Source organism: Ranitomeya imitator, chromosome 5 (genome assembly GCF_032444005.1).
Source record: "Ranitomeya imitator isolate aRanImi1 chromosome 5, aRanImi1.pri, whole genome shotgun sequence".
Classification (NCBI taxonomy): Eukaryota; Metazoa; Chordata; class Amphibia; order Anura; family Dendrobatidae; genus Ranitomeya; species Ranitomeya imitator.
Genome location: NC_091286.1, coordinates 554151424 through 554177527, shown reverse-complemented (window position 1 = coordinate 554177527; position 26104 = coordinate 554151424). Strand labels below are relative to the sequence as shown.

The 26104-nt window shown below is 46.4% G+C and overlaps 1 protein-coding gene across 1 annotated transcript in view; it reads right to left on the bottom strand.

The window, feature by feature from the left end:
* LOC138637849 (vitamin K-dependent protein C-like) overlaps positions 1–25155 on the bottom strand; it is a 55518-nt gene extending 30363 nt beyond the window's left edge. The window contains exon 1 of the mRNA XM_069726774.1: positions 25080–25155. Within this exon, the coding sequence (XP_069582875.1) occupies positions 25080–25155 (76 nt within the window). The remainder of the gene's footprint in view (positions 1–25079) is intronic.
* Between the last annotated feature and the right edge of the window lie 949 nt (positions 25156–26104).

The following is a 26104-nucleotide window of genomic DNA, read 5'->3' as shown; positions in this document are numbered from 1 at the left end:
ATGCGATCTGCACAGAGAAAAACACCAGTCAATGTGTCAGTGGGGTTCAGCAACGCCAGCTGTTCCCCTGCTGTGTAGCTTGCAACGTGACCTGCAAACGCCACGCAGGCACATGAGCTGAAATTGAAGGGAGCCTGGCCCCACCCCCAGGTGTTTCTATGTATAACAGCCACCTTGTACAGCAGTACTGCTGCATTTGTACAAGGTGGCTGATGTTTTCTCCTTGCCCACGTGGAACTCAACACGTACAAAATTTGTCTCTTTGAGACCATTCCACTGTCCCTGAGGTGTGACTTTCCTTTCTAATGATACGCAGCACCCCCCTTGGTAGCGCTTCCCGTCTTCTGACATCATTGGTTGGCTAGTTGCGCCTGTTCGTCCGCCCTGCCTGAATAAAATGCTCCTCGTTGTCTTACTTATTTTGACTGCGAGGGTGTGATTGATGGGCACGAGCAGTGCATATCTTCGCCTGTCTTAACTCATCTCCTTCCGCCTTCTTCAGACTGTGCAGCCTCATGGCCGCGGCATGCGAGAAGGGATCAGCAGAGGCCGCCCAGTCTGAAGCAGGTGTAAGGACGTGTGTGAGCGGCCAAAATATTTACTGCTCAAGGCCACGAATCCCAGCACCGCAGTGTGGCTTTATGAAAAGACACTGTGGGTCTGGGATTTATGGCCATCGTGAACCGCACCGGCCAACATGAAATGATGTAATAAGACAGTAAGCGCTAACAGGGCATTGCCAAGGGATAACACAAGAGCGCAGACTCCTGTACAGCAAATAACAACGCTCAGGAAGCTGCGCCAAGCACCAAGGCGTTATTTTGGACACCTGTGCTGCGTCTCATCAAAAAACCAAGTCACGCATCCACTACAGTTTGACTGTAGAATGGGGTAAATTGTGTACGTCTTTCATTCAGCGTGTGCAAGTAGACAAATTAATAGAGGAACCTTTCACTTGTGCAGCATTAATACTGCACAAGGTGTGTCTCTTGTACTTTGTAACACCTGAGGGGGGGGTTAAAGGTTTCCTTTGAAATTGGTTCAACTAGGCTTCGGCCTACACTCTGCTCCTCTCCTCCTCCTCCTGCTTCAACACGGGCTCTAACATCGCTAGTTTTTGCCCGCAAGTGCTAGCTGCACAGAGAAAAACACACGCCATTGTGTTAGTGGGGTTCAGCAACGCCAGTTGTTCCCCCAGTGTGTAGCCGGCAAAGTGTCCTGCAAACGCAACGCAGACACAAAGCTGCCTCCAGTGCAGGCTTCGGCCTACACTCATCTCCCCCTGCTTACCCTTTGCTCCAACACCGCTAGTTGGGGCTCTAGGAAGACAATCTTTAATAGGCAAGGCAATGCATCTGGGTTCCAGCACCACCAGCTGGTTCTCGGCAGTGTTTTTGTCACAGGTACTCCCTCGTGCCAAACCTGGTTTCAGCACCGTCAGCTGTTTCCGGGGTGTGTCAAACTCGCTGAGACGCCTATGTTTGCCCCGTCGTGTTGCAGTCGGGTTAGCCAACTCCAGGGTGCCTCCAGTTTATGAGCTTCCTATGTGGGCTGCGTGAACTGGTAGTCAAGGCTGGTTCTGTAGTGCCAGTAGGCCCAGCTCCCCCTGTAGGACTGTTGGGGTTCGGTAACTGCGGCTGCCTCGCGGCCTAGCTGTTCTCTCCTCTCCAGTGGACCTTCGGGTCCACCACCTGGTTCCAGCACCGTCAGCTGGTTCCGGGCCGAGCCTTTGGCTTAGGTGCCTCCTCCTGGGTATCCGAGTTCCGCCAACGCCAGGCGGTCCTTGGTAGTGCTTTTAAGCGCGGGCACCTACAGCTTAGTAACCGGGTTCCAGCACCGTCAGCTGCTCCTCGGTCGTGCCATTGGCTCTTGCACACTGGGGCAACGCATCTGGGTTCCAGCACCGCCAGCTGGTTCTCGGCAGTGTTCTTGTCACAGGTACTCCCTCGTGCCAAGCCTGGTTTCAGCACCGTCAGCTGTTTCTGGGTTGTGTCAACTTCACTGAGACGCCTATGCTTGCCCCGTCGTGGTGTGGTCGGGTTAGCCAACTCCAGGGTGCCTCCAGTTTAGGAGCTTCCTATGTGGGCTGCGTGAACTGGTAGTCAAGGCTGGTTCTGTAGTGCCAGTAGGCCCAGCTCCCCCTGTAGGACTGTTGGGGTTCGGTAACTGCGGCTGCCTCGCGGCCTAGCTGTTCTCTCCTCTCCTGTGGGCCTTCGGGTCCACCACCTGGTTCCAGCACCGTCAGCTGGTTCCGGGCCGAGCCTTTGGCTTAGGTGCCTCCTCCTGGGTATCCGAGTTCCGCCAACGCCAGGCGGTCCTTGGTAGTGCTTATAAGCGCGGGCACCTACAGCTTAGTAACCGGGTTCCAGCACCGTCAGCTGCTCCTCGGTCGTGCCATTGGCTCTTGCACACTGGGGCAACGCATCTGGGTTCCAGCACCGCTAGCTGGTTCTCGGCAGTGTTCTTGTCACAGGTACTCCCTCGTGCCAAGCCTGGTTTCAGCACCGTCAGCTGTTTCTGGGTTGTGTCAACTTCACTGAGACGCCTATGCTTGCCCCGTCGTGGTGCGGTCGGGTTAGCCAACTCCAGGGTGCCTCCAGTTTAGGAGCTTCCTATGTGGGCTGCGTGAACTGGTAGTCAAGGCTGGTTCTGTAGTGCCAGTAGGCCCAGCTCCCCCTGTAGGACTGTTGGGGTTCGGTAACTGCGGCTGCCTCGCGGCCTAGCTGTTCTCTCCTCTCCTGTGGGCCTTCGGGTCCACCACCTGGTTCCAGCACCGTCAGCTGGTTCCGGGCCGAGCCTTTGGCTTAGGTGCCTCCTCCTGGGTATCCGAGTTCCGCCAACGCCAGGCGGTCCTTGGTAGTGCTTTTAAGCGCGGGCACCTACAGCTTAGTAACCGGGTTCCAGCACCGTCAGCTGCTCCTCGGTCGTGCCATTGGCTCTTGCACACTGGGGCAACGCATCTGGGTTCCAGCACCGCCAGCTGGTTCTCGGCAGTGTTCTTGTCACAGGTACTCCCTCGTGCCAAGCCTGGTTTCAGCACCGTCAGCTGTTTCTGGGTTGTGTCAACTTCACTGAGACGCCTATGCTTGCCCCGTCGTGGTGCGGTCGGGTTAGCCAACTCCAGGGTGCCTCCAGTTTAGGAGCTTCCTATGTGGGCTGCGTGAACTGGTAGTCAAGGCTGGTTCTGTAGTGCCAGTAGGCCCAGCTCCCCCTGTAGGACTGTTGGGGTTCGGTAACTGCGGCTGCCTCGCGGCCTAGCTGTTCTCTCCTCTCCTGTGGGCCTTCGGGTCCACCACCTGGTTCCAGCACCGTCAGCTGGTTCCGGGCCGAGCCTTTGGCTTAGGTGCCTCCTCCTGGGTATCCGAGTTCCGCCAACGCCAGGCGGTCCTTGGTAGTGCTTTTAAGCGTGGGCACCTACAGCTTAGTAACCGGGTTCCAGCACCGTCAGCTGATCCTCGGTCGTGCCATTGGCTCTTGCACACTGGGGCAACGCATCTGGGTTCCAGCACCGCCAGCTGGTTCTCGGCAGTGTTCTTGTCACAGGTACTCCCTCGTGCCAAGCCTGGTTTCAGCACCGTCAGCTGTTTCTGGGTTGTGTCAACTTCACTGAGACGCCTATGCTTGCCCCGTCGTGGTGCGGTCGGGTTAGCCAACTCCAGGGTGCCTCCAGTTTAGGAGCTTCCTATGTGGGCTGCGTGAACTGGTAGTCAAGGCTGGTTCTGTAGTGCCAGTAGGCCCAGCTCCCCCTGTAGGACTGTTGGGGTTCGGTAACTGCGGCTGCCTCGCGGCCTAGCTGTTCTCTCCTCTCCTGTGGGCCTTCGGGTCCACCACCTGGTTCCAGCACCGTCAGCTGGTTCTAGGCAGTGTCTTTTGCTCTTGTACCTTCTGCTCCCCATCCTGGTTCCAGTAACGTCAGCTGGTTCCGGGCAGAGCCTTTGGCTTAGGTGCCTCCTTCTGGGTATCCAAGTTCCACCAACGTCAGGTGGTCCTTGGTAGTGCTTTCAGGCACGGGTACCTCCTGCTTAGTAACCGGGTTCCAGTAACGTCAGCTGGTCCTCGGTAGTTCCATTGGCTCTTGGACCTTCGGCTACCCATCCGGGTTCCAGTACCGTCAGCTGGTTCTCGGCAGTGTCTTTTGCTCTTGTACCTTCTGCTCCCCATCCTGGTTCCAGTAACGTCAGCTGGTTCCGGGCAGAGCCTTTGGCTTAGGTGCCTCCTTCTGGGTATCCGAGTTCCGCCAACGTCAGGCGGTCCTTGGTAGTGCTTTTTAGCACGGGTACCTCCTGCTTAGTAACCGGGTTCCAGTAACGTCAGCTGGTCCTCGGTAGTTCCATAGGCTCTTGAACCTTCGGGTAGCCATCCGAGTTCCAGTTCCATCAGCTGGTTCTTGGCATTTTCTCAGCCTTCTTGTACCTTCTGCTACATTTCCAAGTTTAAGACCCTAAAGTCGACGACCCAGAAGACCACCACGATGACGACGACGACGAGACGGAAGACCACCCCGATGACGACGACGACGGCGGCGGAGACGACGACGGCGGAGACGACGACGACGGCGGAGACGACGACGGCGGAGACGACGACGGCGGAGATGACGACACTGAAGACGACGACCCTGGAGACGACGACATGGAAGACCGAGAAGCAGAAGAACAAGAGGCTGCAGAACAAAGAGCAGAAGAACATTAAGCATAAGACTTAATATCAGAGCAAAAGATATTATCTAAATTATATGCAGAAGAAGACTAAGCAGTGTATGGGGGTGAGTCCGTTCCTCCTCGTGGTGCCCCTGGATAAAGCCTGATGCTGCAGGCCAAACTGAACGCGGACAAATGTAACTTTTGTGACTGGCAGAACGGAAGGTGTAATCTTCCAACTTTTATAGATAACAACTACGGGAATGCCTGAGGCTGTCACAAATGAGAATATGATGAAGAAGTAGAATAGGAAGAATAATAACAGTGGAATAAAAAGAATATGTAGAATAGGAAGAATAATAATAGTTGAAGAAAATGAATATGAAGAATGTAATAAAAAAAAAAAAAAAAGGTAGAAGATGAAGAAGATGAATAAGGTGAAGAAGTTGATGTCAAAGATGCTGATGATGATGAAGATGAAAGTGTGGGAAAAGGAAAAAAAAGAAGGGGAAGGTCGTGGAATAGTGAAACATCAATATCTGACAAAATAAAAAAAAAATTTACATAGTCAATATCTTTTTCAATCCGAACGTCTTTAAAAAAAAAAAAATCATGCTATTCTATTTGATTGGGCTAATCCTCATTGCCTTTAATGTCTCCGCCACCTCCCCCAATACATCCTACATTATTCTTAGTTGTTTTCCTTCATGTAGAATGAACTACAAGGAAAGAAAGGGTTTATTTTAATTCCGATATTTTGGTCCCATTGACTTGCATTGGGATCGGGTATCGGTATCGGCGATATCCGATATTTTTTGAATATCGGCCGATCCAAACCGATACCGATACTTTCCGATATCGGAAGGTATCGCTCAACACTAGTTATAAGCAATAACTTGTAGGGACTCTTTTGTTAAGAGATAATAATATCCCTTTGGTATATCTGTCCGGCTGGACATTAAAGTGGATAAGTGAGATTTTAATATGCACTTGGTCACTCTTTTTCTTTAGGTAGTATTGTAATATTAATAATTAAAAGTTATATTTTATTTATTTTCTCTTGGCTGGATTGTGTTTAAAAGAGAGAGAATTTGGGCTTTGACCCAGTTTTGCTGGTATTATTACATTTTTCTACCAATAGTACTCTATGAAACTGATGTTTGTGCCACCTGAGTGTGGCTGCGAAAAAACAAACAAATGTTGTATGAGGTATCAGGGGCTCGCAGCAAAGAAGGCTTACACTGCTCCCTTAACTACCAGGTTTAATTTAAACTTCAATTCAAAGCTCTAAATGCTGGCCCAGAACCTGACACCTCATGCATGGCCCATGGCTGTCTGCTTCTGAGCCATTATAAAATATTCTTCTCTTGGTCAGTTGATCACTCAACTATCTGTGTTACTTTCCTTACATTTTTCTACCAATAGTATTGTGTTAAACTGATGTTTCTGCCATCTGAGTGTGGCTGGGGAAAAAAGGTGTTCATGAGGTATCAAGGCTCCCAGCAAAGAAAGCATACATCACTCTTTTAACCACTAGGTCTTAATTTAAACTTCAATTCAAAGCTCTAAAGACTGGCTCAGACCCTGACACCGCATGCATGACCCATATCTGATGGAACTAAAATTGAACTTTTTGGGCATAATAATGATCACACTACCAGGAAACAGAGGTTAATTACGTGCACCCTGATGTAACAAACTTTCTTTTCTTTTTGTCACTTTCATGGAGAGTGGTAATTTCCACACACCTCATGATACATTGCATGTTACACCCATATGTACACCACATGGACTTGCATTGGTCAGTATGGTGTCCTTATGCTGTCCATTTTGTATACAGACAGCACACAGACTGATTATATACTCATCTGAAGGAGACCTAATGTTCTCCCTCAACCGTCATTCCCATTTGATTACTGGGCATCCAAAATAGACACCTGTCCTGAATTGGCAGAATATGCATTGCAGGAGCTTGCTTGCCCAGCAGCTAGTGTGCTATCAGAAAGAGTATTCAGTGCTGCTGGTTCAATATTGACCGAAAAAAGGACTCGTCTGGCTACCCAAAATGTTGATGATCTAACCTTCATTAAAATGAACCACTCATGGATTTCGAATTATTTTGCCCCACCTTTCCCGGCTGACACCTAGCTTTCCTATAAAAAGGTCTTGCTTGTGGACTGGTCTTACTGACTGTTCCAATCTCGTAATCTGCAGAAGCTGTTTGTCCAGCATACAACATGTTTACACCTCCCTAAATGCGCTAACTCCCCCCCACGGGGCCGTGGTCTCTCCACTTGGCGCAAGCACCCGTGAGAGTGCCGTTTGTCTGAAGAGGTGGGTGTGCCCGCTTTTGGCCGACGGCACTGCCACTGGGTCCCTCATAGTACAATAAAATGTCTCTGGCGGTGGTGGCGCGCAACCAAGTCAGACACACCATTGTAACATGAAGGGCCCTGGGCCTGTACCGCCAGCCACAAGAGAGTTTCCCCCCCAGCTCAAACAGTGCTCTGCAACTTGCAAAATTATCTCTCACAGCTCCACCAATGTTTAGTCTATGCGCTGACATCCTTCACTGCCTGGCACTGACAATACCAATTTGTTGACATGTATGATGCTAGTTAAAATAGTCATGGTCAGTGTCCTATATTGACACCAGTAAATACTTAGCGGCGCCAGATTACTAGGTCTGAAACTCAGCAGAGGAACCCACCCCTGTACCTAAGTATGCCACCCTTTTTTTTTTTTTGGTTTAGTTGTTTTGAGAGACATTAACATCTATCTATTTTTGGGGAGTACTAACTGTGTCAGACACTCCTTCCAATCGTCCTCCGCTGAACAAACCAATGCTGCCTGTGTACCCCTGCAAGATAATTCGAACTGCATTGAGCCTAATTTTTTTATTTTAGGACTACTAAGTCTGTCTGCGGTCCATCCTTCCATTTGTCCTCCGCTGAGCACACCAATGCTGACCGTGTACCCATGTACCTTTTTTTCCACCTGCAGTGAGCCAACTTTGTGGTGTAAGGCCTACTAACAGTGTCTGTCTGCGCCACTTAATACAGCTGTTCTCCTCTAAAAAAAAAAAAAAAAAAGGCTGGTTTTCAGCCTGTCAGAATTATAAAACTGCATTGGGGCCACAAGTTTCGTTGTGGTCTACAAACTGATTCTTCCGCTCCAAGGTGTTCTCCTGGTTGCCTTTCCTGAGCTTCAATCTTCAGGCTCTCGTTAAATAGTTTTTTAATGGAACAACTGCAGTGGGGCTACTAGTTTGGTTGGGGCCTACTAATGGTGTCTGCCGCTCCAAGGTGTTCTCCAGGTTGCCTTTCCTGAGCTTCAATCTTCAGGCTCTCGTTAAATAGTTTTTTAATGGAACAACTGCAGTGGGGCTACTAGTTGGGTTGGGGCCTACTACCAGTGTCTGCCGCTCCAAGGTGTTCTCCAGGTTGCCTTTCCTGAGCTTCAATCTTCAGGCTCTCGTTAATTAGTTGTTGAAACAACACTGCATTAGGCCTACAAGTTGGGTCTGGGTTCTACAAACGGTGTCTTCCGCTCCAAGGTGTTCTCCAGGTTGCCTTTCCCTAGCTTCTATCTTCAGGCTCTCGTTAAATTGTTTTTAATATAACACTGCATTTGGCCTACTTGTTTTGTTGGCCCTATCAACGGAGTCTGCCGCTCCTTGATGTTCTCCTACACTTAACAAACCAGTGCCACCTGTTTACTACTGTTACCAATTTTGAACTGCATTTAGCCTACTTACTGATTTGGGCCTACTCACTGTGTCAGCCTCCCATTACAGTTGTACTCCACTGAACAAAGCAATGCCCCCTGGTTAGTCCTGTTACCAATTTTGAACTGCATTTAGCCCACTTTATTCTTTGGGCCCATATCTTTGTTTCCTCCTCATCCTGCCCATTGCCCAGCCAGTGATAGATGAGTCTGCTGGTACATTGACCCAGAACACTACATTCCCCGTGTACGCTACACAGCAAGAATGTGACCCTGCTGAAAGTCAGGTTCCCCTTCCCGCATACCATAACACCTTACACGGCGACAAAGAGGAAGGTGCAGATGAAAGTGCAGGTTCCTTCATCAGTTCCTTCATCCTTCATCACTGCCCTGAGGTGGTCCAGATTACCTGGGCCCACTAAATACTTGAACCAGCCCTACCCCCCACAACTTTAGCCAAATGACCCCCAATTTCCAATGCCTAACTATTATTATAAGGTAAATTAAGATTGACAAGCTTCAGTAACAAGAATGGATGTTTTTGCCATTAAAATGGGCACTGTAGGTGTTTTCCTGGCCTCCACTCACTGCCGACTATGCTTCCCCATTGACTTGCATTGGGTTTCGTGTTTCGGTCGATCCCTGACTTTTCGCGATAATCGGCCGATTCCACTCAACTCGACTTTTGAGATAGTCGGGTTTCGCGAAACCCGACTCGACCCTAAAAAATTAAAAGTCGCTCAACCCTAGTAATGAGTTCTACAGTGACTCTGCTTTGATAACTGATGAAGGTCTCAAATGAGGCAATCCCCTCTATTGACATAAAATTCCAAAGTAGGATGTAAGAGTATTGGTTAGTTATCCTATATCTTTTTAGGACTACTGTATACTAGAGATGAGTGAACTTGTTTGGAAAACATTTGCCAATCTCAAATTCAGCAGGAACATAGCACATTCGGATTTGTGTTAGGTTTCCGGAGCAGTTTTCCTCAAAGTTGGCAAAATTGGGTCACAGATCAGTAAATGATCACGTTTCCACTAATGCTTTTCTTTTGACTTTATATAGCATAATGGTGCTTTATGATGAGCTAAGGGGACGTGCTTTATGACCGGAGGGGGTGTGTCATTTTTTTCTGTAATACCTTAATGTGTGTACATTCCAGAAGCCAATCAGGGTGCAGAAACCATCCACAATAATATGACACAAGGTATTCTGTGATTGGCTTCCGTAGTCACATAATCCTGTCCATATAAATGTGGACATCTCATTTTGTTGGTATCATTTTCTCAGTGTTACATCGCAGAGAGGCCGCTCCTGCTGATGCAGCAAGTGAACTTGCCAGTTAACTCATAGCTAAATAGAATCCTGTCCTGTGTGAAATCAATCTTTCAGCATCTGACTAGATTTTGCTATGTTTTGCTAATTATGAGGCCCTATTTTCTAATTCAAATCATTTGCACAAAAATTGTGTTGCAGTGAGGAATCAGGAGGCCCCATTTCTTCATAAAAATCATTTGGCCCAATATAGGGGTTCAGCCAGGAGGCTATATTTGCTAATCCAAATCATTTGTGATAAAACTGCATTGCAGTGAGGAAGCAGGAGGCTCCATTTGCTCATCAAACTTATTAACTATAAGAGTGTTCTCCAAGCACACTATCTTAAGAAAATAAATAGTGATTGTTCATTTAGTGACAGGAGACTGACAGGTGTGGGCCTAAGGTTGTGAAACACCAGGTTAAAAGACAGGAAGGGTACATACAACATGAGTGTGAAAAAGCGAGGTCGTGGTGGATGAGGGAATAGGCTTTGTGTTCGACGCGTACGTGGGTTAGATATTAATGTTAAAGAAAACTCAAGTGAACAAACACAGTTTTGTCCTATCCAAAGACAACTGACAACATCTGGTACTGGACAGGCTACTCCACCCCCTAAATTTGGCAGCCACACTGCAGTGTGCCTTGTAGATGAGGGTCAGAAAGAGCATGTGCTCCAGTGGATGGCAAGCGCTGTATCAAGTGGCTGCTCCTCTTCTTCCTCCACCTTAACATCACACACAGTACAATCATCAGATGTGGCACCCCAATCACCCTTGTTTCCACCTGCGTCAAAAATTTCCAAATGCCCAACTGATCGTGGGGAACCACAGATGGGCCATTCTTCAGAAATGTTCACATATTTTATTCTATGTGCTTCAGAGTTCTGCTCCAAAGAATCATAGAATCCGGTGGAGGAAAGCATCGGCACCGATGCCCAAAATTGTTTTATGTTGGATCCGGGGACAGAGGAAGTAGGGTCCAAGCAAATTCTAGATCCTTGTCACAGACATTAACCCCCCTGGGGTGGAGGTGATCCTAATTAGACTCAAAAACCGGAGGCGCACACCGACCATACTGTGGTGTTAGGGCAGGAAGAGAAGGAGAGTAACACCCAGGGTGAGGAGTGTGGGAACAAAGATGATGATGATGATGAGGATGTAGATCCCACTTGATGTGAATGAAGAGGTAAGCAGCTGAGTAGCTCAGCAGAGGAGGTGGAGGAAGAGGAAGATGAGGAGGTCACCTTGCAGCTTCCAACACAGACATGAAGTGATGCAACCAGGACAAGCACTGCATCCACAGCCACAACTCTGGCTGTGGCAAGCACCAGTCACAAGTCTGCAGTTCACAGGGGTGGCAAGGTTGCCTAGCCTGGGCATTTTTTGAGACTGCAGAAGATGACCCAACTCATGTTATCAGCCAAATTTGCCAAAATACAACTCAGTATAGGCAAAAATTCATGAAGAACATGACTTAGTGTGGGAATCTCACTGCGCTAAAATACATACTAGCGGGCCTCGCCAAACACCGGCCATCCCATCAACCATATGTGCTGCTTCTTCGTTCTCCATCACCATGCCAAGTGTTCTAACACAGGTCTCCGGCTGCAGAAACTCCACTTGTTTATCCCCTACAGTCGTGAGTGAAAGCCCATCAGCTGTTACAAAATTGGACATGACTGCTGTTTTTGAGTCACCTAGCAAAACACAACTTTCTCAATCCACCTTAACATCACCGCCAGTACCTCACTCTCAGTCCAGTACTTTGTCTTGTTCACCCTGCTTCACTCTCTCTTGGCACAGCAGGGAATGTTTCCTCCGACACATGCCAAAACTAAGAGCTTGAACTCCACCATCTCCAATCTGTTGACCATGGAAATGCTGCCTTTCCACATGGTGGATACAGACTGTTTCCGAAACTTGATGGCCATCACAGTCCCCCAGTACTAGTTGCCCAGTCGCCATTACTTCTCTAAGAAAGCTGTGCCTGTGCTACACCATCATCTTGCAGACAACATCACCTGTTCCCTGCAAAAAATCTATGTCTGCCAGAATGCATTTCACCACTGATATCTAGATGAGCAAACATGGGCAGGGAAATTACATTTTGCTGACTGGGCACTGGGCGACTCTGATGGCTGTGGTGGCAGTCTTGGAATCCCCAAAGCTTGCGGACAAACCTCTGTATCTAACACTTCCTCCACTGCTTCTGGGTTGGGTCCTCCTCCTCCACTAGGGCCACCTCCACCTGCACCCTCAACTTCTCCCTTAATGAGACACGTGTTCCAACAGTGCAGAGAGAATCCCCCCAGTTCTGTAATGTGCAGCCAGGGCTACTGTAATCAGGCAGTATTAAAATTAACATGCCTTGGAAATTGCAGTCACACAGCTCAAGAGGTTTTAAGCGTGCCCTAAAAACACATTTGTTCAGACTGGCCTACCGTCTCAACGCATTAACCTAACTATCCCTGTGTTGCCTATTCAAAAAACTTAAACCATGATCAGATTCCTCGCATCATGTTCTCATATGCTTTATGCATTTAATAGCCCTCTGTGTCTGTACTGTTATATATTTAGGCTGTTAACTGGTTCATGCAGCTTTACATGAACACCCGATTCTCACACTATGGCTGGTCCGAACAATGAAAGCAATTGCAAGCAGGGCCCTCATTCCTCTTGGTATCTGTTTTGATCTGTGTTTATTGTTATGCTGTAATGTTTATTGTCTGTACAAGTCCCCTCTATAATGTAAAATGCTGCTGAATATGTTGGCGCTATATAAATAAAAATTATTATTATTATTAGCTATCCAGCCCGCTTTAGAGCAATGGATGTCTCTTCTGATTCTGGAGCCAGGGAAGGCAGTGTGCGATAACGGTGCAAACTTGGTGGCATCCCTATGCCAGGGTAATCTCACACATGTGCCTTGTTCACATCCTCAACCTGGTGGTACAGTGATTTCTCCACTATCCCAGTCTGCATGTGCTGCTGCAGAAAACACGACAGCTGTGTGTATCACTACAGAGGCCTTTCCCCTTTTCTGTCAACTGTTTGATTTGCGATGTTCCGACAAGGTGGAATTCCACTCTGCACATGTTGCAGCAGCAACAAGCCCTGGTGCATTATGACCTTTTGCATAGCCTGCCCCATCCCAGTATGGATGTGGTGCAAATTAGGCTTGCAGAGTGGGCACAGAAGAAGGACCTCTGCACCCTTGTGCACAGTTTGGAAATGGCTAATAAGATGGTTAGCGCCGGCGATGCCATCATCAACATCCCTATTCTGATCATCTACATACTGGACCACATTTTGAATAGTCTGTGTGAGGAGGTGGTGGTCCCAGAGAGAGAGGTGGAAGCAGAAGAGGATGTGGAAGGGATTACAATATCTCTAAGTTCTGGACTGTCGCCTCACAGGCAGGTGCCATGGGAGGGTGCATTACAGCGATTGACAGGGGCTCATGGTGCCAGACAAACCGTTAGCCAAGGTGCAGGAGCTAATGAACAAATTGAGGAGGGCGAGAAGGAAGAGGTGATGGATGCGCAACTGTCAGGAGATTAAGTGGATAATAATCTTCTCATTGTTGTCCGTGGTTGGCAGGAGGAGATGGACGAAGCAACTTTGAGTGTCACCCCGCCACCAACACACCTTGGACTGGGATCTCATGGATGCGCCTGGCATACAAGCGTCTTCCTGCTGCACTATCTTTAACATGATGCCTATATTCTAAAGGTTACAAATGGTGCTATCTATTGGGTTGCCACTCTGTTAAATCCACGGTACAAGAGTAAATTTTGCCAGATGCTTCCCCCCACTGGAAAAGGACGCGCACATGTTGGATCATCAAAACACGCTTGTAGACAATTTTAACAGTGGTTTTCCTCAAAACCGCAGCGAGGCACACAGTGTGCATCACAGTTCTAGACTTTTCCACCTCTGGGTACATTAAGGCATCACTGCGAAAACATTAGCAGCTGCAGATCAAATGGCATAAGCAATTTCTGTAAGTCATTGCACACATTTTTCAGACCAGCCCGTTCACCAGCAGAGAGTAAACGTCTGACACATTGTGAATGATTGGAGAGGATAGTGCAGGAGTATTTGAGCTCAATATCATTGCCATCAGAGCAAATTTGTACCCTTTTGCATTTTGGTCTTCAAAAATGGAAGAGTGGCCTGAGCTTGCCTGTCATACTTTGAGGTTTTGTCATGCTCGGCAGCCAGCGTTCTCTCAGAAATTGTCTTCAGCGCTGCTGATTAATAAGCACATCTGACTGTCCCCTGAAATCGTAGACCACTTAATTTTCATCAAAATGAACAAGTCATGGATCTCCAATTACTTATGCACCCCAGTCGCAGGCTTGGCAGACTAGGTGATTATTTTTTTTAGTCTGATTCATTGATCTTGCATACTTTCATTCCGTGACATGTTTGTCGTGCTTTCTGTGCTTGCTGTTTCTGCTGCTGCTGATGTTACAAACAATTTTTTGAAATGTGGATACTCTAAGTTGGGTCTCCATCTGGTGGGTTGCCTGTAATAGAATGGCTGTTGGAGCCCTAATATACTGTTTTCACTCTGTAGAAATTGATCCCACTTAATTGGCATGTGGCAATAATTTTTTGAAATATGGGGAATCCAAGTTGGGTCTCATTCATATGTTCTGCCTGTAGCAGTAGGGCTCCCAGAGAGGCAAGCCTGCACTTACTTTCACTCAACTACTTGTGTTATTATCCTTACATTTTTCTACAAACCAATTCCAATTCTGATTCGATTAGATGCCAAATCATACGCTTATAGACCGTGAATTTTTCACAGCGATCCCGATATCATACATGATGTTTTGATCCACAGAAATTAAACACAATCTTTATGTGGACTGACTAGCTTGGCTGCTTATGTTTTTTTCTGCACAGATATCAGAAAAAAATGGAGAGATCTCACCCATCAGCAGCACAGGTATCGACCGTCACCTCTCCGTTTCCAGACAGCCAGGCTCCATAAAGGGAGTGGATTAACTCTTGACCTATCAAGCCCTGTAAAGGCTAATATGGCCCTAACCCCACAAACTCCCGCCCTTACAAGGGCAGTCCACAGCTGACCCTTACACACATTGGCCCTATTTGTCCCTGTGCGTCCCGACACAATTCATCTATACTGCGACTCTTCAGGGGACCTCTACACTTCAATAGGGTACATCGCTAACTCCAAAAGGACTAGGGTCATGTATGATGTCGGGATCGCTATGAAAAATTCACGGTCTATAAACGTATGATTTGGCATCTAATTGAATCAGAATTGGAATTGGTTATAAGCAATAACTTGTAGGGACTCTTTTGTTAAGAGATAATAATATCCCTTTGGTATATCTGTCCGGCTGGACATTAAAGTGGATAAGTGAGATTTTAATATGCACTTGGTCACTCTTTTTCTTTAGGTAGTATTGTAATATTAATAATTAAAAGTTATATTTTATTTATTTTCTCTTGGCTGGATTGTGTTTAAAAGAGAGAGAATTTGGGCTTTGACCCAGTTTTGCTGGTATTATTACATTTTTCTACCAATAGTACTCTATGAAACTGATGTTTGTGCCACCTGAGTGTGGCTGCGAAAAAACAAACAAATGTTGTATGAGGTATCAGGGGCTCGCAGCAAAGAAGGCTTACACTGCTCCCTTAACTACCAGTTTAATTTAAACTTCAATTCAAAGCTCTAAATGCTGGCCCAGAACCTGACACCTCATGCATGGCCCATGGCTGACTGCTTCTGAGCCATTATAAAATATTCTTCTCTTGGTCAGTTGATCACTCAACTATCTGTGTTACTTTCCTTACATTTTTCTACCAATAGTATTGTGTTAAACTGATGTTTCTGCCATCTGAGTGTGGCTGGGGAAAAAAGGTGTTCATGAGGTATCAAGGCTCCCAGCAAAGAAAGCATACATCACTCTTTTAACCACTAGGTCTTAATTTAAACTTCAATTCAAAGCTCTAAAGACTGGCTCAGACCCTGACACCGCATGCATGACCCATATCTGATGGAACTAAAATTGAACTTTTTGGGCATAATAATGATCACACTACCAGGAAACAGAGGTTAATTACGTGCACCCTGATGTAACAAACTTTCTTTTCTTTTTGTCACTTTCATGGAGAGTGGTAATTTCCACACACCTCATGATACATTGCATGTTACACCCATATGTACACCACATGGACTTGCATTGGTCAGTATGGTGTCCTTATGCTGTCCATTTTGTATACAGACAGCACACAGACTGATTATATACTCATCTGAAGGAGACCTAAGGTTGACCTTACTAGTAAAGCACTTGTTTCTGCATTAAGTTGAAACACTAACTTGACTTTTTCTGGAACTTTTACATTATTGAGCTTACAAAGCATTTGCATTATAAGACTTAACTTATGGGAGCCAACCTTGTTATCACAGTATGATTGTAAATTCAACATGAGAATTTAGGTTTATAAGCTAGGAACATCTAGACATCTTGAGCCACAGACTCTAATTAGACCTTTCTTAAGTCAATTATAACCAATTCATGCACAGTTTAAGAGGAAAAGCATATATTCGTTATCATTACATTATTTTTCAAATTAGCTTTAATTTAGAGATTAACAATCAGGAAACTAAATCTCTTGGTTCATTAGTGACTTCCCCACATAAGGTATTACGTGGTATGTAATCTCCTGCTGCCAGAGGGCACTTATTACACTGGGGATCTTTTTGAGCAGTGTTAGTAGATTAGTTGTATCCCAATGAGGAATAATTCAGTAATGGCATTGCATGGGAGAATGGGCCCAGACATGATTGGGATTTCCATCTCGTGCAATGTCAATTACAAGCAATTGAGGATATTGTGCCACCTGTAAACACATCTGTGTGCACTAAACTGGTGCAAGAGAACATTATCATTAAACTATGTGATTACAACTGTATAATTGAAGGCACTAGTAAATGTGATCTAAACAGTGGTCCCTCTGGTGTACACAGAGCTCATCTGTGATCCGTAAGAGCTGTGATTGTCATAAAAAAGTTCACATAATATTAATTAGCAGACATCATTGCATAGAAAATTAAAATACAATTGATTAAATAAAAGATATACCGTATTTTATGGATTAAAAGACGTACCGGACCATAAGACGCACACCAATATTTTGGGGTGTAAAATAGGTAAACATTTTTTTAAAACAAAATGGTGGTGTGCCTTATATTCCCTTTTAATGGTAGCTCACCAGCTGAGGTAGAGCGGGATCACCGAGTTGTTGCTTCAGGAGGTTGGCGGTGACAGGAGGGTAGCAATGCTGTGGTGCATCTTTGCTGTGAGCTTTGGGAAAATGGCTGCAGAAGGCGGTGCATGCACATATTGAGATATTGGGGGATGAGATATCTGGAGCCAGACATTTTCTCGAAGCCCACTACAAGAGATATCATAGGGAAAATGGACTTTGCTCACCGGCGTTGACACCTTCTGATATCCCAGGCATCACAGCATTGCCCCTCTCCTGCCACCACCACCAACCTCCTGAAGCAGCGACCATGCCTCTTGTGACCCCCGCTCCTCCGCCTCTTGCCTCCAGTAAGCTCACTTTGAATTATAAGACACACCATTTTCCTCCTAAATTTGGAGATAAAAGTGAGTCATAGAATCTGAAAGTACTAATCCATAAATATTACAGATCAGTGGAAATTCAAATTCAACGGTTTCACCAAACTTTCTGAAATCTGAAAGCAAGAACTAGAGATACTGGAATTTGTTATCTATGTTGCACTTAAAGTACAAAGTGGAGATGGAAATAGACTGCCAGTGCTGTGCCCAACTGTGATCCAATGACTGCTCTCCAATTAACTATCAATGTGCAAGGTACGATAATCCACTAGATGTCACAGCTGCCAGGCATTATGGGGAAGCCAAAGAAACTATAGCAGTATTTGGGCAATATGCTCATCCAGGGCCGTATTTAGAGTTTATGCTGCCCTAGACACTTTTAGTGCTGCCTCCCCCTTTGGTGAATATGACACTATCGGCAGTGACTTTGGCAAGAATCGCTGATGTGAAAGGAGCCTTTTGCAGCAGATAGGGCAGTTTTTCTGCATCTGCCGCGTAACAGATCACTTACGGCAACACTGCGTTCGGCCTCATTTATTCCCTTTGGGAATTTGCGGCACTTGCCGTGATCTGGCAAATGCAGTATCATACCTCCCAACTTTTGAAGGGAAAGAGGTATAAAGTTTGCGGCGCGTGTAGTGCGCCGTGGCAAATGTTAGGCCATGCCTCAGACCACACCCATTTCACAACTAGTCACTCCCATATCCACGTCCCAACCGCACCCATTTAGCACTGCTGATCACACTGTTTCATATACAATAATTATAAACAAAAAAAAATATGGACACTCAGTGCTCTATACTGTATAATGGCCACACATGATGCTCAATACTGTATAACAGCCACACATGATGCTCAATACTGTATAATGGTCACACACAGTTCTCCACATACTGTATAATGATCCCACAGGATGCTCAATACTGTATAATGGCCACACATGATGCTCCATAGTGTATAATGGCCACACATGATGCTCCATACTGTATAATGGCCACACATGATGCTCCATACTGTATAATGGCCACACATGATGCTCCATACTGTATAATGACCCCACATGATGTTCAATACTGTATAATGGCCCCACATGATGCTCAATACTGTATAATGGCCACACATGATGTTCCATACTGTATAATGGCCACACAGTGCTCTATACTGTATAATGGCCACACATGATGCTCCATACTGTATATTGACCCCACATGATGCTCAATACTGTATAATGCCCCCCTCCCATCTTGTATGCATGGCTCATCTCACCCCATCCTGTATGTATGGCTCATATCCCCTTCTCCTGTATGCATGGCTCATCTCCCTCCCATCCCATATGCATGGCTCATATTCCCCTCTCCTGTATGCATGGCTCCTTTCCCCCCTCTTGTATGCATGGCGCATGGCTCATCTCCTTCCCATCACATATGCATGGCTCATATTGCCCCCCTCCTGTATGCATGGCTCATATTCCCCCCCTCCTGTATGCATGGCTCATCTCCCTTCCATCCCATATGCATGTCTCGTATCCCCTTCACGGCCCCACCTGTATGCATGGCTCATATTCCCCCCTCCAGTATGCATGGCTCATATTCCCCCTTCCAGTATGCATGGCTCATATTCCCCCCCTCCTGTATGCATGGCTCATATTCCCCCCCCCTCCTCCTGTATGCATGGCTCATATTCCCCCCACCTGTATGCATGGCTCATATTCCCCCCTCCTGCATGCATGGCTCATATTCCCCCTCCCTCCTTAATGCATGGCTCATATTTCCCCCCCTCCTGTGTGCATGACTCATATCCCCCTCCTGTATGCATTGCTGCATGGCTCATATTCTCCCTCTCCTGTATGCATGGCTCATGTTCCCCCATCTCCTCCTGTATGCATGGCTCATATGCCCCCCTCCTGAATGCATGGCTCATATCCCCCTCCTGTATGCATGGCTCATATTTCCCCCCCTCCTGTATGCATGGCTCATATCCCCCTCCTGTATGCATTGCTCATATTCCCCCCTCCTGTATGAATGGCTTATATTCCCCCCTCCTCCTGTATGCATGGCTCATATCCCCCCCACCTGTATGCATGGCTCATATCCCCCCCTGCTGTATGCATGGCTCATATTCCCCCCTCCTCCTGTATGCATGGCTCATATTCCCCCATCTCCTCCTGTGTGCATGACTCATATTCCCCCCCTCCTGTAAGCATGGCTCATATTCCCCCCCTCCAGTATGCATGGCTCATATTCCGTCCCTCCTCCTGTATGCATGGCTCATATTCCCCCTTCTGTATGCATGGCTCATATTCCCCCTCCTTTATGCATGGCTCATATTCCCCCCTCCTGTATGCATGGCTCATATTCTCCCCTCCTCCTGTATGCATGGCTCATATTCCCCCCTCCTCCTGTATCAGGGGCGACATACCGCATGTTCAGCCGGTGCGGCTGCACAGGGGCCCGGAGGAGGAGGGGGACCCTGCAGGACGGCTAATAATGAGGGCAATCTGGCCAGTTTATCTGGCTCTGAGGCTCCGGAGGGCCCCTGGCCAGATTGCCCTCATGTGCTGCGGGCAGGGAGCAATCCGTCCTGCTCCCTTCCTGCGCTTCCTGTCTGTCACTCTGCAGCGCGGCTAGGCGGCGCTGCTGTGCCAGAGAGGAAGCTGCCAGTGACTGTGATCCAAGGAGAGATAGACGTGTGTGTCATTGTATCCACGGAGTGCAGGGGGCTTGACTTGATGATTCTGCAATCTTCTTCCTGTACAACTTCACTTCAACTCAGACAACACTCCTGCTCTGCATGTGCTGAAGCCAATCAAAGGACAGTGAAGTCACATAAGTGTCGCAGTCACAGTGAAGTCACATTAGTAGCAGGAGAATGTGCTGGGGGGAGGTAAGGAGAGAAGGGGGGGCTCCTCCCTCTGCATTCACTTTACTGAGCATGCCATAACAAAGAACGGCCAAATTGCTGCCATAGAAAAACTTTACATCCAAAGCTTTGTAGCAGTCATATGCAGCAGGGCCAGGCTCCTTCTAGAGAGAGCTGTGTGCAGGGTCTCTCCAGTGCTATAGGTGCAGTCCACTGCAGAGCATCCCCTCTGCGACCTGCTGCTGCACTCATATGGCAGCAATAGAACCAGGGAATAAGATGCACAATAAATGGGATTTTACTATCTGTCCATATATCTGTCTGTCTATCTATCTCATTATCTATCTATATATTATCTATCTATCTCTACCTATCCCATTTCTATCTATTTATTATCTAGCTATCATCTATTATATATAATCTATCTATTATCTTTCTATATATTATCTACTTATTATTTATCTATATATTTATTATCTATCTAACATCTATCTATTATCTATCTAAATATTATCTATCCATGTATCTACCCCCAACAATGACAGCTCCTGGTGTTTTTGGGATCTTGGGCAATGGAGACTCACTGAACCAGCTATGAGACTCACACTAAGGCCAGGATCACACAAGCGAGAAACACGTCCGTGTCTCGCATGTGAAATCCAAGCTCTGGCGCCGGCACTGTGGAGCGGAGCGTGCGGCCGCATAGCAACACATGGAGCCACACGCTCCACTCTGGAGTGCCGGTGCCAGAGCTTGGATTTCACATGCAAGACACGGACGTGTTTCTCGCTTGTGTGATCCCGGCCTAAAGGTCTCTGTGCACATTAAAGAGAAATCAACACAATTTGATCATTTTTGCAGGTCCAAGAGAGCAATAAATGTATAACCGGACCTCCCAAATCTCCCCAGAGGTGGAGAAAAGGATCAGGCTCTTTGAACGTCAACTACTGATCCTCTTCCTTTCCTGTGAGATAATCCACTATCAGTGTCTGGTAATGACTTAATGACTTACTCCCCACTCCTATTGGAAGCCCGTACGTTGCCCGTACGGGTGGTGGAGGAGGAGGAAATGATGGACATGGTGGAATGAGCAATGATGAGGGTTGTAGTGGAAAGGACAATGATGGTGGAAAGAGCAATAATGGGGGTGGTGGGGAGGGGGAAATGGTGGAGGTGGTGGAATGGGCAATGATGGGGTGGTGGGGGAGAAAGCAATGATGGGGGTGGTGAGGGAGAGGACAATAATGGCATGTGGGGGGGCAGGACAATGAGGGGTGTGGGGGATTGAGATGGGAGGAAAGGGGATTTATAATGAATTTAGGAACAGGGGGAGGTGGAGGAAGATGTTATTATCGCTTATTATGTCTAACCCAGCCCGTTAGTATATAGTGTACTCACTTATGTATAGCACAGACACTTAGTATAGTGTACTCGATCATTATGTATAGTGCCATCCCTCAGTATATAGTGTAGTCACTTTTTATGATGCCATCCCTTATTATATAGCTTTTTCTGCTGTTATGTACAGTGCTTTCTCTTGCATAGTGTATTTTTGTTATTCACAGCGCCCTCTTTTATTACACAGTCCCCTCTCTTTTTAGATATAAAATGACTGCTGATGGAGGAGACGATCAGTCCATCAGCTCCTCCATTAGAAAGGAAGCTTTCCCATGCTCTATCAGCCATCATTGCATTATACAGCTAGCAAGACAGGACAGTATGTAATAAAAAACGGGGCTTTATATAATCCTATATGTAAGGGACGGTGCTGTACCTAACAAGAAAGGGCACTGTATAATAAGGGATGGCAATAAACATAATGAAGGAGACTATGTAATATATGTACATGTATGTATGTGTAGAGATTATATATATATATATATATATATATATATATATAATGTAGCTTTGTCGCCATAGATGTTGAGGGGCCCAGACACATTTCTTGCACAGGGGCCCCAAGCTGTCAGTGTCCGCCCCTGTCCTGTATGCATGGCTCATATTCCCCCCCTCCTGTATGCATGGCTCATATTCCCCCCCTGTATGCATGGCTCATCTCTCAACCCCCCGCTCCCTCTCCCATCTTGCATGGCTCAGCTTACCATCCTCCTTCATCCCCCCGTCCCTCATACTCACCTTTCCCACACCGCGTGGCCGCACCGAACATCCCTCTAGCCCTGTCCCCACTCCCAGCACAGCACTTTCTTCCTGCGTGAGCGGTCATGTGGTACCGCTCATTAAGGTCATGAATATGCCCATATTCATGACCTTAATGAGCGGTACCACATGACCGCTCACTCAGGACAAGCTGCAGACGCTGACACCAGGCATCGCTGGAGCAGTGTGAGTATGACGTCTTCAAGGAGGGTGGGTGGGAGGAGGGCAGGCGGGTGGGCGGGCGGCCGTGGGGGGGGGGGGCTGGGGGGCGGTTGGTTGGGAGGTGACCCAGGATTTAAATAAATAAAAAAATTAAAAAAACCTTGCTCAGGTGCCGCCCCCCACATCGTCCCCTGTTTTGAATTCTGTTGTCAAGCTCCCTCCTGTGGTCATGAATGGTACTTCGGCTGGTTCTGTCCGTGGGGCTGGGGCTTCTGAGTTTCCTTCCACAGGTGACGAGGATAATTCGTTAGCTGGCTGCTCTATTTAACTCCTCTTAGATCATTGCTCCATGCCACCTGTCAATGTTCCAGTATTGGTCTAGTTCTCTCCTGGATCGTTCTTGTGACCTGTCTTCCCAGCAGAAGCTAAGTTCCTGCTTGTTTTTCTTTAGTTTGCTATTTTTCTGTCCAGCTTGCTATTTTGATTTTTGTCTTGCTTGCTGGAAGCTCTGGGACGCAGAGGGAGCGCCTCCGCACCGTGAGTCGGTGCGGAGGGTCTTTTGCGCCCTCTGCGTGGTCTTTTTGTAGTTTTTTGTGCTGACCGCAAAGTTACCTTTCCTATCCTCAGTCTGTTCAGTAAGTCGGGCCTCACTTTGTAAATCTATTTCATCTCTGTGTTTGTATTTTCATCTTTACTCACAGTCATTATATGTGGGGGGCTGCCTTTTCCTTTGGGGAATTTCTCTGAGGCAAGGTAGGCTTATTTTTCTATCTTCAGGGCTAGCTAGTTCCTTAGGCTGTGTCGAGTTGCATAGGGAGCGTTAGGAGCAATCCACGGCTATTTCTAGTGTGTGTGATAGGAGTAGGGATTGCGGTCAGCAGAGTTCCCATGTCTCAGAGCTCGTCCTATATTATTTTGTAACTATCAGGTCTTTCCATGTGCTCTTAACCACAAGGTCCATTATTGTCCTTACCACCAGGTCATAACAGTCCCCCCCTAGGCACGTGCCCTCAAGTGCCAAGTAGCAAATACGGCCCTGTGCTCATCTCTAATTTTGTTCACTTATATATTATTTGTAAATAAGTTTCAACAAAAGCCACATATAATGTATCTCATAATATTTCATGTGTCCCACAGATTCACATCAAGCAAAGTTTCTCAACAAACCAATTAGTTGTATAAGAGGATATTAAAACTTGAATAGTGTCAGAGTCAATAATTTTAGAAAAACATCTCTACAGTTTTTAGAACTACAGCTAGAAGTGGATTCAAAAAGAAAATAAAAAGGAAAGACTTATGTATGCTTTCATTCTTGCTGAAACTCCTTCTCGCTTTGCCTCAAAAAATGCATCAAAAGCTGTAGTGCTTTTTTAAAGTAAATAAATCAAAATTGAAAGTATCTTAATGATTCTTCATGTACATGTACCAAAAAGAAGAGTGATGGGGTGCTACACCAGATGACTTGCCTCCACAGTCACCAGACCTGAACCCAATAGAGATGGTTTGGGGTGATCTGGACCGCAGAATGAAGGCAAAAAGGCCAACAAGTGCTTAGTATCTCTGGGAACTCCTACAAGATTGTTGGAAGACCATTCCCGGTGACTACCTCTGGAAGCTCATCAAGGGAATGCCAAGAGTGTGCAAAGCAGTCGTCAAAGCAAAAGGTGGCTACTTTGAAGAACCTTAAAATATAAGACATATTTTCAGTTTTTTCACACTTTTTTGTTAAGTATATAATTCCACATTTGTTAATTCATAGATTTGATGCCTTCAGTGTGAATGTACAATTTTCATAGTCATGAAAATACAGAAAAATCTTTAAATGAGAAGTTGTGTCCAAACTTTTGGTCTGTACTGTAGAATGACTGCACACTCATCACATACTTGGATGACCTCTTGAATGCTCCTAACATAAATAAGAGTAAAGTAACCCTTAACTTATAATACGGCACCACATTTTATTAACATAGCCATGTATCACATAATCTTACAAGTTATGGATTGTTAAACATCTGTAGGATCAGAACCAATAACAGCACAAGAATCCATCACCAGAACCACCAGCAGTACAGAAATGCATGACTAGAACCCCATCAGTACAGAAACACAGTATCACTTTACTCATCAGTGCAGAAATACATCACGAGAGCCACCAACAGTACAGCAATTTTATCATCAGAACCACCAACAGTACAGAATTTCATCCGTATAACCCCCATGAGTACAGAAACACAGCATCAAAACCTCAACAGTACAGGAATACATCACAAGAACTGCCATCAGTGCAGGAATACATCATCAACAACACCATCATTAGTGGAATACATCACCAAAACCACCATCAGTACATAAATATATAATCAGGACCACGAACAGGGCATGAATTCAGCACCAAAAATACCATGGTACATCAATTGCAATGTCAGGTCAGACTCATATACATTTGTTTTGCATAAACCTACAACTTCAAATACTTTCTTAACAATGGTAAGGAGATATTGGGAGTTGACGATATCAGTCATCATCAAACTGCGGACCATACAGGAACCAGAATACTGATGAGAATTAACCATTATCACAAATAAACATTTACCTTCAGGTATTTTATAGATGACGTGTTTTTGATTGGAGTCATTATCTTTCTTTTCTTCATCTTGTCGAGATGCCATGACGACTTTTCACAGCCACAGCTTGTCTCTGCAGACTTCCATCTTCTCAGGTCTTATGCAGCATATCCCTACACATTACCCTTAAAAATAGTAGTGTCATTATGATGCTCTTGAATAAAAATATCTGCACTTTGCTGTGCCCCTAAGTAAATAATTGGTCATCAATGTGTTCACTGCACAAAATATGACCCACACTGTCCCTCTTATGATATGTGCTCTCTACACTGCCCTCTTTTTTCCATACTGGACCCCATCTTCACACTGTCCTTCATACTGTGTCCTATGCTGCCCAGTTTCTATACTGTGCTCCATAATCACACTCCCCCTCCTCAGCATACTCTCCCCTCCTTGCTGTGGCCTTACACTGTCTCCCATGCTGCCCAATTTCAATACCACCGACCACTATCGAGTCTTATTTTTCTCATCTCATACTGTCTCCTCACACTATTTCCCTCATTAGGCTCCTGACACATCCCTCTACTCCCTACACTGTTTCTGCACTTATTCTCCCCTCAAACCCCATACTGTGTCTGCACCCATTCCCCCTCGCTCCACATACTGTGTCTGCTCCCACCCCCCTCATTCCCCATACTGTGTCCACACCCATCCCCCACTCCTCATACTGTGTCAGCATTCACTCCCCCCCTTGCTCCTCATACTGTGTGTGCATCCATCCTATCCCTCACATACTGTGTCATCAAATTTCCCCCCTCACTCCCCATGATGTCCTCAAATTTCTCCCTATCGCTTGTCATACTGTGTCTGCACCCATCCCTTCCTGGATCCCCCCACTGTGTCCACACCCATACCCTCCTTGCTCCCCATACAGTGTCTCAAATTTCCCTTCTCAACTCCCCATACTGTGTCCACACTCATTCTGCCCCCTCGCTCCCCATACTGTCTGCACCCATCCCACTCACTCCCAATACTATATTTTCAAATTCTCCCC